The sequence below is a fragment of the Tribolium castaneum genome, chromosome 7, assembly GCF_031307605.1.
Source record: "Tribolium castaneum strain GA2 chromosome 7, icTriCast1.1, whole genome shotgun sequence".
In the NCBI taxonomy this organism is placed as follows: Eukaryota; Metazoa; Arthropoda; class Insecta; order Coleoptera; family Tenebrionidae; genus Tribolium; species Tribolium castaneum.
Genome location: NC_087400.1, coordinates 10,569,076 through 10,583,707, shown reverse-complemented (window position 1 = coordinate 10,583,707; position 14,632 = coordinate 10,569,076). Strand labels below are relative to the sequence as shown.

The window sequence follows — 14,632 nt, the reverse complement described above, 5'->3', positions numbered from 1 at the left end:
TATGGACTTGGGTTCAGAACTGTAACTAAGAGTAGGATCTGGGCATGGAGATACGTCGTTTAGTAGATGCATTTTGACAATCATATGCGATGAGGGAGTTCGTTTTTCCCATAATACAGCCCACCAAGACGAGAATGAGCGGTAAATCTGCAATAGAAATTCTTCCGTTATCTTCTGAGAGGGTTTGAGTTCTATCTTATCTAGATTCTAATCGAGATCTAAGTTACGTAGGCTAATTTTAAATATTTTTATTGCTCAATATATTATATGGCTCTTCGCAAAACCCAAGGGTGTTCTGGAACATTTCCTCTACTTCTGGTGTGGTGAGGGTTTTCTTGATTTACAATGTCCCCTGGATAGTCTATTGCATCTTCATACTCATCCTCAGAGGTTAATTCATCATGGTGTCTGTAGTCGAACTGTCCATCCCATTCAAGATCAGTTATGATAGAAGTTCCTGTAACCTGGCTTCAAGAGGTGGTTGGGTCATCCCCGTCTTCTTCTCTAAAAGGATACCACGTTCCTAGATGGTAGTGGTCAGGTCAGGTCAGGTCAGGTCAAGTCAGGTCAGGTCAGGTACTTCTGGGGGGTCAGGCTGATCATTATCGCTTCATTCGGGTTTTGTATCCTGAATTGGTTTCTTCCTGTTGGTTCCTCTGAAGTTCCTGTTGATTTGTCTTCCATGGTTTTATACGATCAGCGTGTACTAGAAGTTCTTTTACTCCTCCTACTTCCTAGATCTTATAATTAACTGCGCCTGTTTGAGCGATGATTCTAAATGGTCCCGTCCACTTGGGGTAGAATTTCGAAGCTAATTTCTTGCCTTTTACTGCAGGTGTGTATAGGTAGACTCGATCACCAATTTGGAAATCTCGGAGTTTACGGTTTCTGTTTAAACGATCCCGTCGTTTGAAATTTATTGCTTCTGAATAATCTGCAGCTTGGAGTAGAACCTTTTTCATTCGTGCCATGAGTTCTTCGGGATAGTGACTGTCAAGATTGTATCTAACGCGATCGGGTTTAATGAGAGTGTAGAATGGGAGTTCCATATCCCTACCGAACATTAGAAAGAAAGGTGATTCATTTGTTGCATCATGTCTTCTATTTCGATAGGCCATAAGAACGTAAGGTAACATCTCGTCCCAATCACTTTCTTCATCTGTGACGTAATGAGAAAGCATTATTTTTAAAACGTGATGCATCCTTTCGATCACACCGTTAGTTGAAGGACGGTAAGGACTTGTTTGAATTTTCTCTATTTGAAGTTTTAGACAAACCTCAGTGAATAAGTCGGACACAAATTGTGTCCCACAATCTGTTAGAAGAATTCTAGGTGTTCCATGCCGTAAAATCACGTTAGTGATGAAAGCTCTAGCGACGGTTTCTGCTTTCATGTCCTTTATTGGCATGCATTCGGGATACCTGGTTAGGTAATCCATGCAGGTTAAAATGTATTTGTTTCCACTACTGGTCACATTAAGTGGTCCCACGATATCCATTGAGACAAGTCCAAATGTACAAGTGGGTACAGGCATTGTTTGCATTTCCGCTGCTGGTATCGGGTGATTTTTCCTGATGTTACATGAATCACAACCTTCACAATATTTTCTTACGGCTTCTGTCATACCCTTCCAATAGAACTCTCGCTTGAGTAATTCAGTTGTTTTGGTGCGTCAACCATGGGCCATAAAAGGAGAATCATGGTACAATTGAAGGATTCTTCTTTGCATTGTTTTGGGCACCAATAATTTATCATGTCGCTCTCCATCCAGTCGTTCCTTGTAGCATAATCCATTAGGAGATTGGTAGTATCCCTCTTGTAGTAACAAGGATTGAATGTCCTTATCCTCGCTTTGGGCTTTCTTGATCTCCTCCAGGTTATAGATAATTGGAGTAAAATCCTGTTGTATGGCTTGAATCGACATTTCCTCTTGCGGGTATTCTAAGCGGGTAAAAGCATCAACATGATGTTGTTTTCCTGGACGGTATTGAACTTCAAAGTCGAACTCGGTTAAGGACATAGCCCATTTAGCTAAGCGTGAACTAGGTTCTTTTATTGTTAAAAGGTATTTTAAAGATCGATGGTCCGTAATTATAGTAAATCGAGCACCTGTCAAATAACAACGGAAGTATTTGACAGCCCAGACAAGAGCCAATGCCTTCCGTTCAATCGTGGTGTATCTGGTTTCCGCGTCCTTCAAGCTTCTGCTTGCATAACAGATTGGATGTTCGATTTCGTATTTTTGCGATAAAATTGCACTAAAAGGCCGTCGAAAATCAGGACACTTGAGTACTGGTGGCATGAGTAAGGCTTGCTTAAGGCTATTAAACGCTTCATCCTGTTCTTGCTTCCACTGATATTTAGTGTCCTTCTTGGCTAATTCTGTTAAAGGTTTGACTTTAGTTGCAAAATTATGGATGAATTTTCTGTAAAAACCACAGAGTCCTAAGAAGGCACGAACTTCCTTTTGATTCTTAGGAATTGGTTATTGTTCAACAGCTTTTGTTTTCTCTGGGTCTGTTTTTACTCCTTCGGCAGAAATTATGTGGCCCAAGTATTTGGCTTCTTCAAGCATGAAATTGCATTTAGTCGGCTTAAACTTTAAATTGGTTTTTCGCATTCTTTCAAATACATTCCTTAATCGTCTAAGATGTTCCGTACAATCCCATGAGCTGAATACTATAACGTCATCCAGATAAACCAGACATTCCAGACCGACCATTCCCGAGAATGTCGTGTACATGAGCCTCTGCCATGTACTGGGTGCATTTCGTAGCCCCATCGCCATTCTTTTAAATTCGTAATGTCCTGTGGGAGTGCTAAATGCACTGATTTCTCTGTCATCGGGGTAAAGTTCAACTTGAAAATAACCACTTGCCATGTCCATTATGGAAAATAGACATGAGTCGGTTAATTGATCAATAGTATGTTGCAATAGTGGTAGAGGGAAAAAATCAGGTTTTGTAACTTTATTTAGTTCCCTATAGTCGATGCAAAGTCTGAATTCTGATTCCCCTCCTGGGTGACGTTTTTTCTCTACTAAAATTACCGGAGCTGACCAAGGCGACGTGCTTTCTTGAATATCATTGTCCAGCAAGTTTTGGATTTCCTTATCCAAAATGTCCTTTCTACTCTGTACTGTCCTTACTCTATAAGGTCTTTTCGCAATTGGAGGTACATCTTCTGTAATAATTCTATGTTTTACTTCCGTGGTACTGGTTAATCGTTGATCTGGTACACGAAATATATCATAATATTCCGCTATTAATTCTTCAAATTTTTGTCGCCACAAGTTTGTGTCGTGACGAGGGTAGTTTAACGTTTTCAAAAGTTCTTCCACTTCTGCAGAATCAACGGTGAGTTTCCTGGTGATGACTTCTTCCTTTTCTTCACTCAGGGTTTCTTCCACGGTATATGCCAATCCAATTACCTCACCTTTTTGTATTATAATGGGAGCATGGTTAGGATTCAATAATTGAACATTTATTTCTTTTCGATTTCTGATGAGAGCGCGAGCTGTTAATATTTTGTGTGTTTGCTTCTCGTGGGGTTCAATGATGATTACGTCTGATTCCAAGGGTTTGTCAAGTAAGCCTACACATAGTGCGCGACTTCGAGCCGCCACTAATATTTTGGTCAATAATCGAACTTTGGTCGTATTGTCAAATGCATGGTCTAAATTTATTTCTTTTCTACTTTTTACGGAATTTAGTTCATCTTTTATCACGTTTGGGCCCAGGGTGGTAAAAGATAGACTTCTTCCTGCGGATGTATGTTCATTATCTTCATCTATAACCGTCTTTATACTCAATTCATCTTGTTCCAACTTCCTATTAAATTCTATTCGGATAGCTTCGTCATTACTTTTCACGTCACTTGTACCAAAGAGATTATCCTCCGGTCCGTTAAGCTGCTCCTTGCGGTTTACAGTGGTCCGAGGGTCCTTTGGTACATTAAAATCGAATAGCATTTCTTCTTTTGTGTCAGCGAGATTATCCTCCAGATAGTTATGCTGCATGGTCCACCCAATCCTTATTTACTTCAAGGTTCATCAAATTCTTACTTACATCTCGAAAATTATTCATATTGGCGCCAACGTTAGTCATCACATCCGCGTGCTCCAAGCCGGCAAATTTTTCTTTTCGTTTATCTGCGTGATTATCTAAATCAATCATGCGTATTTGATCTTCAGTTTCTAAAGGTATCCTGTACCCTAGAATTTCGACCATCTTTTCTGACCAGCAAATGTTTACTTTAAATTCATGTAAAAAGTCCAACCCTATTAAAATTGAACCCTTGAATCGTATTGCATTTTCTACCACGATGAATTTGTGTCTAATCACAACATCATAATCTATGTGTATGTTCAAGTCAATTTGTCCTTTATTTGTTATAATCGCTCCCTGTACGTCCTTAAGTATGAAATTATTTCCGGTAATTGTTTTAAGTTGATCCGGGGTCAAAGCAGAATATTTGACCAGCGAAATATCTGGCCCAGTGTCGATAAGAGCTTTTGACTCGCGTTCATTAATGATAAGAGAGATGGAGTTGTGTTTGGAAATCTTGATGTTGCAAATACGGGGTTGAGAGGTATTACTATCGGGTTTTAATTCCTGCTGCGGGCCGCACCGTGCGATACGGGCACGGCCCTGTTCCCGTTTAAAGGCGCGTTCCTATTTTCGTTGCGACCTTGCCCTCTTGCCGTATTTTGTTGGCGATTACGCGAAAAACACTCCCGACTGTAATGACCCGGTTTCCCGAAGGTAAAACATACGCGACATTGCGATTTAAAGTGTCCCCTGGCTCCGCAACCGAAGCATGTGATTTGACGATATTGTTGGGATTGATAAGAGCGCCTCTGAACCTGCTGTTGACCGTGACCGGATTCCGTTTTTTCTTCAGCATCTATCCCTCGTTGTATTGTTTTCTTCTTCAGCCGGTCTTCAATTTGTTCCTCGAGTAGGGCTTTTTCGACCGCCTCTTCGAAAGCGTCGGGGTTAGATGACATTACACGTTTTTGTACTGGCATTGCCAATCCCTCCAAGAATTGCTGTAAACATTCGGTTAGCAGATTGGCTCTGGCCCATCGATCTCTCCCTTGATCTCCGGTGCGTTTAATTGTCGCTGCTCCCAACATCTGCAGACGTTCAGCGAATTCGGTAACAGTTTCGCCAACTCGCTGTTTGCATTTGCGAAATTGATGCAGTGCGTCCACGGCTGAGATTTTTTTCTCGAAGCGGTGAATCAACGCAGCTTTTAATCGATTCCAAGTGCAATCGATGCCTCGTAGTTCTTCATTCCACTCGACCATGCGTCGAGCTGGTCCTTGCAATTTCAGACGAGCCACCTTGACCGTTTGCAATTCTGTCCACCCCTCTAACTCTGCAGTATCTTCCACAAAACTGATAAAGGTTTTTACCGACCCTTTACCTGAATATGTGGGTATCAAATGAGATGCGGCCGCCGCTGACCCTAGTGGTCCTCCAGCCCTACCGTCACCTCCCTGACGATTGAGTTCTGGTCGAGGATTTTCACCTTCACGATGATGGTCGTCATCATTGTGAATCGAAGGTTGTGAATCGGACATTTCGTCTTTGTGAATGAACGCAACTCTACCGCATTAATATATATATATATATATATATTTCAATATACAGTTGAAAACATATTTCTCAGCTTTCACAAAGCCCACTATGTATTACTTACTATATGAGTCCCGTTTGTATATTCTGAGGAGGTTTTGCGCATTATACGAAGCCCGACAGTGTTGTCAATATTTACCTAGTACGCAGTTCCTTTCAATAAAATTACAAATATCCAAATCTTCAATAGGGCTGCACTTATCTGGTTTCTAGAAAATATTATGCACTTTTTTTAACATATTTGAGAGTTTACTTAGTGTAGTGTGTTGGTTTGTACTACCAGAATGGACAGAACTAAATTTCTCATAAGTTTAGCTGCTCAAAATGAAACAGGTAATTATGCATCTTTATTACCATTTTTACGCCAAAGTTTAGATAAATAATTATTAATATACAGCGTTGGGCAAGTCTGGAACCAAGCGTTTTGTGCCTAAACTATGTATTTTACGCAAAAGCTACATCATCAACTACTTTAAAAATGTGATCATTTTTCTAGAATAATTTTTTTCGAAATTCCTTTTAGTTTTGGAGTTATTCAAAAAAAATTTTTTTTTAAATGGCACCCTACCACGGCGATTTGTTTGGTAAAAGCTAATGTTCTAAAAATAACTTCTGTTTTAATAAAAATAATTTTAAATCAATGTTTTTTTTAATAAATTATAGAACTTCCGGCCTGAAATCATTCCAAAGATTATTCTAATTTGGTCGAAGTGGTTGTATCCATTGATGCTTTTAATCCACTAATTTGATTCGCCAAAATTTTCGCAAACATAAACATCTAGGGATACAACCACTTCGGCCAAATTCGAAGCTTCGGTACGAATTTGGAAGGCAAATTTAATAATTTATTTAAGAAAAAATACTGGTTTAAAATTAATTTTATTAAATTAGAAGTTATTTTTGGAGCATAACCTTTTACCAAAAAAATCACCGTAGCAGGGTGCGATTTGACAAAAAACATTTTTTTCAATAATTCGAAAACTAAAATAGCTTCAAAAAAATTTATTCTTGAAAAATAATCACATTTTTAAAGTAGTTGGTAATGCAGTAATTGGTTCTTTCGTCGAGTACATAGTTTAGGCACAAAACGCTTGGTTTCATACTTTTGCCCAACGCTGGATAACGCAAAATTGTTGCAGCACATGTGACAGACGTGGGTGAAGTTACTCATTTACCTAAACGTCAAAGGTCTACATACTCCAGACCACCTTCTTCAGAATCAAGAAGTGTAAGTTTTTTTGGAACAATTATAGGCAGTTTTTTCAAACTTATAATCTTGTTTAATTTAAAAATTACTCAAAAATTAGCTTTTTCTATTAAATACGTGATGCTTAAATTATTTTTTATTTTTTCTGTAATATTTTTAAATAATTATTATTAATTAAACATTACCTAAAAATTGAAAAGTTTTTCTAAAAAAAATAGATTTAATCGTTGCCAGTAAATTGAAATTTTGTTGAAGGAAAAATTAAATGTTTTTTTTTAAGAGCACAAGCAGTTTTCAAGATTTTGCGAGCTCTGGTAGTGAATATGTACCTCCTGATAAACATCCAACTACTAATTTTAATTGGTCAGATTCAGATTCTGCCCAGCCTTCTCCTGATATTCCATATCTAAAGCAGGTAAATAATTATTAGATAGTGGTTTATTTCGTCATTATGACTTTGAAACTTACTTTTAGATTACCACATCTCAAGATCGAATTAAAATAGATCCTACTTCGTTACCTGGTGTAGGTTGAATTAATTATTTTAAATAGTGTTTAATTTCCATTATATTCAGTGTTCAAAAGATACGTGCAGTCCACTTGAACAAAATCCTTGTAACGAAACCGAGCCACATGCTCTTAATGATTCTCTTACCCGTATTCAAAAGCCAAACCAAGATTATATTAAGAAGCAATCTGCTAGGGAAAGGCCAACAATATGTCCTATTTGTTTTAATGATGTTAGCACCCATTTTACACGCCATCTACTTCGACACCACAAAAAGAGTAAAGAAGTGCAGCTCCTTGAAAGTCTTAAACCTCGGAGCAAAGAACGTTTAGCTCTAATTGAGTCATTAAGAAAGCAAGGATACTTTCATCTAAAGAATGAAAAAGGGATTTTGAATCCTGTCAGAACCTCAAAAAACCCAGATGTTGAGTATTTTGTTTGCACATATTGCTTAGGTTACTTTAGTAAGAAACTTTTGTTATAAGCATGTCAAAGGTTGTAAAAAACGCCCTCCAGACGAAGCGACGCCTGGAAATAATTGTCTAGCCAGATCTCAAACTTTTGCATCATTACTTGTCGTAAAAAATGATGAATTTTTGAAAAAATCTCGTCTGAAAAAGGAAGTTTTTGGAATAATGCGTCCAGACGAGATTAGTGCAGTAGCGAAAAATGATTCAATAATTTGTTTGTGTGGAGAAACGCTATTAAATAAACACAAAAGACAACAAATTGCTACCGTTGTTTCAAATAAGATAAGAGAAATGGCCAGATTATTGATTGCTTTAAAATTAATGGACAGAACAATTTGTACTCTTTTTGACGCTTTAAAGCCTGAAAATTTTAAGCATTTGGTATCGGCAGCTAAAGAAATAAGTGGCTACAATGCCGAAACAAAAATGTTCAAGGCACCCTCGCTTGCGTTGCATATGGGCACTAATTTGAAAATCTTATGTGACGTAGCCTTAAAAGTTGTCATTGAAAAGAGACATTTGCCGAACTTAAGATGGGAAGATGATAGAGAAAAGAAAACAGAAATCAAGGAACTGAAAAAACTAATAAGTGGTCATTGGTGTAATGAGCTTTCAAGTTTGGCTTTGAAAAACTTAAAAGAAAAACATTGGGAAAAACCAACAGAACTACCTCTAACAAGCGACATTTTAACGTTACAAACGTTTATTAGTGAACAGGCGGACAAAGCATATAATAACTTGATAAATGAGGGAAAAACAAATATGCGACAAAATTATAAAACTTTAGCACAATGTGTTTTGGCTTTAACAATAATGTTCAATCGAAAACGTGTTGGCGATGTTCAGTATTTAAAATTGGCAACATACATTTCGGCTGACAAGAACTCGGTTATTGAAGGTGAACAAGCATTTATGCGTTCTCTCACATCGGTGGAAGAAATTTTAAGTAAACGATTTAAAAGAGTGGTCACTGGTGGCAAAGGCTCTAAACCAGTTCCAATTTTATTTTCCATAAAACTACAAAAATTTATAGATTGTCTAATTAAAATCAGAACCGAAACATCTATTGTGCCAACATCAAATCCTTTCCTATTTGCAAATCCTGGATCTCAAGACAGATGGATGAATGGAAGCAACGTAATGAGAAAACTTGCTTCTAGTTGTGGAGCAAAAAATCCTAATCTTTTAACATCTACCAGATTTAGAAAACATATTGCTACGACTTTACAACTAATGAGTATGGAAGACAATGAGATGGAACAAGTTGCTACATTTATGGGTCATACTAAAAAAACACATGCAGAATTCTATCGGTAATATTTTATTTTTGAATATTTTTATTTCACTTTACATATTTATGTAGATTACCGCAAGATATTTACCAGACGGCCAAAGTGGCTAAGATTCTTTTGTTATTAGAAAAAGGAAAAGGCGAACAGTTTAAAGGAAAAAGTCTAAATGAGATTGAATTAGAGCGAGATATCTACTACAGTTCGGAATCAGAAAGTGAAACAGATGAAGCAATACCACTTGCAGAAAAAGTTCTTAAAAAAGCGGCAAATGCTTCATTACAAAATAAAGAAGAAAAGAAAAACGAAAATGCAGAAAATAATACAAACACAGTCACAGAACAATTAAATCTAGAAGAGGAAGTATGTAGTAGCAACATGGAACAGGAAGCAGATGCAGAAGTAGAAGATGTTAATGGGAATTCAAAGAAAACAGAAAATACGAATAAAAGTATTGGAAAGAAAAAAGGTAATTATAATATATACAATAAGTTTTACGTTTATGGTGTTTGTTTTATAGAAAAAGAAAATAATTCAGAAATGGAAGTAGACACTAATAACAATAGAAAGAATGCAGGAGGAAAGAATAAGCCTCTTGGAAAGAAAAGTGGTATGTCCTAATCATTTAACTTTAATTAAATACCATTTGGACATTTTTAAACTCGCACAAACAAAAAATATGATTATTTTAACACGAAATTTCAGTTCGAAGGTGATGGTAGTTAGACTTACGCTAATCATATTTTATGTGTTTGGGGTTGAAAAAGATTACACTGTATGTTAATGATATTTGTTATGTAGAATCTTCAAACTCTGTGCGACATCGATGGTCAGAAAAAGAAAAAAGGATCGTGCTGCATCATTTTCGTGGTCACATTCTAAAGAAAGTTGCTCCGAAGAAACATGAATGCGAGGAACTTATCTCTCAACACAATGATATTCTTGGGTGTGTAAATTGGGTGCTAGTGAAAACATTAGTGTACAACACATACCGTAATCAATAATTTGTTCTTTGAGTTTTAAACTGTTATTTTGTGATAGTTGTTTGAATTGTCTGTATTTTTTTCATATTGTATGTTTGAATTTGAATTGCTGTTTTATGTTTGTGGTTTGCATTTTCTCTATTATTTGTATTTAACCAATAATTTGTACTTTGAGTTTTGTACTGCAATTTAGTTTTTGTTGTTTGAATTTCTTTTATTTTTCTTAATAAATGTTTTAATTCAATCCGTTTACTGTTTTTATGGTATATTATTCAACCTTTTCGGTAATTATAAAACAAAATAATAAAATGAAATGTAAAAAATGTGATTAATTTATTGATAATTACCACTAAGACTGTTTTATCATCTTGTTTCACCTTTATTTTATAGTGGTAAATGAGTTTTTTTTTTAAGTTAAATGACTAACGGTTATCTCTTTATTTATTTTAAAGTGTGAGCATTGTGAGAATATTTTTTATTTGCTGAAAAAATTAGTGGCTCTGAGAAGAGCCAGTCGTCATTTCTTGTGGAATCTTCTGTCCGGGAATCACTCGTGGATGATGTTGTCATTTACTGCCTACATAATAAATTTACAGTGATTTTACAGCCTTTATATAAAGGCCTGAAGTTTTGTTGCTTTTTAAAAAAGAATTTATTTCAACAAATAATTCTAAATTAATTTATAAGTTACTTACCAATAGTCTCATAATGTTAATAGAATATAATTAAGAATTCATTAAGTTTAACTAGACAGCTAACTATAATTACATCGAGTGAGTTTAAAGTAACGCATGAAATTCGTAATTCTTATCAAAAATATGAATTTTATTATAAAAATTAAAAAAAAATTGTTTCGCAGTCGGCTCACCTACAAGTAAAATAAGTAGCACAATTGTAAAGACCTATTAGTAAATCTTCCAATTATACTAAAAAAATGATATCGTTTCATTAAAAAAAACTATAATGACGTAATAGCGCCGCCATATTGGCCGCCATGACTAATCCAGTTAGGTCAAATTTGGGCTCAATTATAATACTAAGTTACCTGTTTTTGCATTTTTTTTATTTTTGAAAAATAAAAGAATTAAGAATTTTGTGCCTTACTTTAAACTCACTCTGTATATTAAATATAAAAATAATTAAAATAATATTATAATGCTTGTGCAAAAAACTGGAAGAAATAGATTTTTTTTCGAGTCCGGGGGACTTGTGCTCATTAAACCTATTGCTTGAATTTATGTTGGGATGTATTTAGTTAGCGATGCGCGTTTGCCACGTTGACGGGCTTCGGATACAGCGCCAAACGTCTCGGGGTGGTTAAAATCGGGAGAACATCTATAGTGTATATACATCAGCGACCGTACGCCCCCTATACGGCAAACCCTCGAACTAAACGTGTATGTTTTGAGATATAAACCGACTTTAGGAAGCCAAGTCGAAAATGTGCCCCTCGTGTCTGTGGATCGTACCAATGCTGGGAAAACGATTTATACACGTGAAAATTACGAAGCCCGAAGTCGGGCTTCGTAAGTAGGTGTCGGGCTTGGTATCCACCGGAGAATATGTCTTTTTGGGCTTGGTAAAGGCGGTTAATACGTCTATATATATATATATATATATATATATATATATATATATATATATATATATATATATATATATATATATATATATATATATATATATTTTTTGAAGTTAATTTATGTTTTGCAACTCAGAATTTTCTAAATTTCGCAGTAATTTTATTTGTATTTGCGTTCCACGAATTTTATATTATTGTGTCCGTTTGGATACGGCACCTACAAAGGAACGGATGCATTAGATTGTCTTATCTTAATTACAACGATGGATTCGTTACGAGTTCAGCTGTAAAATTCCATATTTTTCAGCCGTTTTTGATTTGATTTAATTGTAAATATCGTAACGCGAACTTTATAAATTTTTTTTTTTGCTTTAACCGGTGGACAATAGAATTATTGGAAATTTTCACAATTTTTATCCTCCAGAAAATTATTTTAGTGTCTGATGTAAATATTTCAATAAAAGATAAGGGACAATCACGTGACACTACCCTTCTTCCTTCCGACTTTTAAAAAGTGTCTTCAGTTTCAATTTAGTTCAGTTCCACCAGTCGTTTTGAAAAGAACTAATAATGGGTAGTACCATCTTATTTTGACTGATAGTGCAGGTGATAGTTTGTAGTGCAGGTGATAGTTTGTGCCTTTTGTTGCATAATATGTTAATATTTATTTTTATTTTTGTTTTTAACTGCTTTTGGAAAAATATTTACTGATTTTATCATTAATTAACTATTTTGTCTCTTTTAGTAGTTTGATTTAATTTTTAAGAACACTTTCCAATTATCTCATATAACTGATTTATTTTGATTTTTATTAGCTTTTCTCTACTTTCAGCTGTCTTTGTACCTGGTGGTTTTTGTCGAGATTTCTCGGGGCTATGGTCCTCGAGCCCCCCACGCTTTCGCTTTTATTTGTGGACCGTATCTTGATGATGGTTCCGGCCTACGTGGTGGAGGATATGGAGGTGATTTTTGTCACCTTCTCCACCACTCCCCAGCCTTTGGGTCGGCGCTGCTACGTGCGCCGATGGGATTTTATAGTAGCGTGGGACCTGGACTTAGTCGAGGCATGGGTGGAGGCATGGTACTCCCCCATGTCCATGGCTTAATAGCCACTTTTCAATTTTTATTTTTATTTTTATATTATATATTATATATTATATTGTTAGTTATTATTAATTGTAATTAAATAGAATTTTGTACCAGTTTTCTCGCTTCATTTTCATACCTACTCTGTTACTTTAGTTACCTGGATAAATTCAACAGTGTTTCAAAATAGAGCACTAATAAATTTAATAAATTTCATTTATGTTATTTGGCAAAATTGATAAAAATTTCGACAAGCAAGTGATAACGTATTAATACAATGTTTCCAAAGCGCAAAAGAAATAATTACTCATCACCCTCTTATCTGAGATTCGACACGACCTCTGATCTCCTTGGTCATTTTTAAACTTTTGACGACAAACATGCTGTGACCTAGTTTTTCAATTATTTCTTTTTCCACAAGATTTTCATGTAAGAATTTTCTTTATTTTTGAAAAATTCTCCCAAACATAACTGTGAATCCTACTGACTGCGCCAATTCGTTTGTGGCGGGTTTTTGAGTTTTTCAGTTTGTATTTATGTTTTTATTTTGAGTTCCAAAAGGGCCTGAGCAGTTTTCCCACTACAGAGCGAATAAATTTATTTGAACGTAGGATTTCCGGCTATGTTGCGGAAACAGTTTTGTTCAGGATTAGGAATACAGTCAATTAAAGACATTTTAGATAAAAGAGTATAAAATGTATAAAAGAAAATATCTAAGGTTAAACAATAATTACAGCTTTAAATGATTAGAAAACTTTACAAGATACAGGTAAAGAAATCTGAACAAAAGTTTCTCGTTAATCATTGTGTTGATTCTGCATGGATTAACATTTGTTACAAAGTTATGGTAATTATTTAACAAATAAAATGAAACAATTAATTAAAGTTTTACTGGAGGAGAGTGGTATCAGTAGTGTCACAATTTTCGGTAATCTCTTGAGAATAGTCAAAGGTTAAAATAGGTTAAAAAGAGCACAAACCATAATTTCAATTAATCTTAAAGGCGGCTTGAAATCACGTAATTTAGATAAGATGTTCGAAAAGCGTGTCAATCTTTACACGGTATATTTTCTTACAAAATTTTGAGTTCATCCCGGTCATTTGTCTAATAAATCTTAAAGTTATTAGTTGGTGATTGATCTTCTTTCATAATTGTATGTTAATAACCGAAATAATAGGTGATTAATCATTTTGTTGAAACAATCGGATTTAAGAAAATTAACACTTACAGCTCATTTTCCAAGAGGAACTGGTAGTACCAATTTCACAAGTCTCAACACCCAGAAGTAAAACTTCACAAATCGTCACGTATAGTGATTTTATTCACTTGACATTAGCGACTAAGCATTCAGAAGTAATAAGTCTGAATTATTGGCGACTTGTTTTGTCGGTCCGCTTTTATATCCAAATTTTGACCAGCTTTTGTCATCAATTTACTAATTTATGGCTCTGTTTTCCGGATCTAACAAAATTCCATGAACTAGCCCTAACCTATTGCGATATTTTGGTGAAATTATCCACGATGACGAGCGACTTTCTTTGTTTTATATAATAATTTTGGAATTTTTCTTAATGTGTTTAAATTTTTATCAGTAATTTATAGTTTTGTTTTTTTTTCTGGTAATTGCTCCCTTTTTAATCTAATTGACACAAATATGGAACAATTGCGACATTTGGGTATTGCCTAATTTTGAAATAAACTAGGGCCTTTTGGCCCGTCACATTAGTTCCTGGTCTTATTAAGAGCCCAAAGTTTGCTTTCCAAAATTTAGATGACTTATCTCTCAGGACGTCTACTCATAACCACGTCCAAACACATTTTGTTCTATCTCAGCAGATGTGTGGCCAGTCTTGTAGTGTGATA

The 14,632-nt window shown here is 35.3% G+C and overlaps 1 protein-coding gene and 1 long non-coding RNA gene across 4 annotated transcripts; one reads left to right on the top strand and one right to left on the bottom strand.

The window, feature by feature from the left end:
• Positions 1–4,575: 4,575 nt before the first annotated feature.
• LOC135266832 (uncharacterized) lies at positions 4,576–14,425 on the bottom strand. Of its 2 annotated transcripts, none has more exons than XM_064358150.1 (2): positions 13,998–14,425; positions 4,576–5,613 (listed from the first exon to the last, which is right to left on the bottom strand). In XM_064358150.1, exon 2 carries the CDS (start codon positions 5,586–5,588, stop codon positions 4,608–4,610), a length of 981 nt encoding a protein of 326 aa, XP_064214220.1. In that variant the 5' UTR covers positions 5,589–5,613; positions 13,998–14,425; the 3' UTR covers positions 4,576–4,607. The 2 variants fall into 2 exon arrangements, 1 of the variants encoding a protein (XP_064214220.1); XR_010335040.1 differs by lacking the exon at positions 4,576–5,613 and adding an exon at positions 11,786–11,899.
• On the top strand, positions 5,635–10,331 carry LOC107398856 (uncharacterized). Of its 2 annotated transcripts, XR_010335042.1 has the most exons (8): positions 5,635–5,976; positions 6,783–6,871; positions 7,131–7,265; positions 7,325–7,375; positions 7,426–9,141; positions 9,192–9,586; positions 9,638–9,727; positions 9,919–10,331. It is a non-coding gene; the product is annotated as an uncharacterized LOC107398856 (long non-coding RNA). The 2 variants fall into 2 exon arrangements; XR_010335041.1 differs by having other exon boundaries at positions 5,635–6,871.
• Positions 14,426–14,632: the final 207 nt, after the last annotated feature.

Excerpts from the sequence above, each read along its gene's own strand:
- LOC135266832 (XM_064358150.1), bottom strand. The coding sequence starts at position 5,588 with ATGTCCGATTCACAACCTTCGATTCACAATGATGACGACCATCATCGT.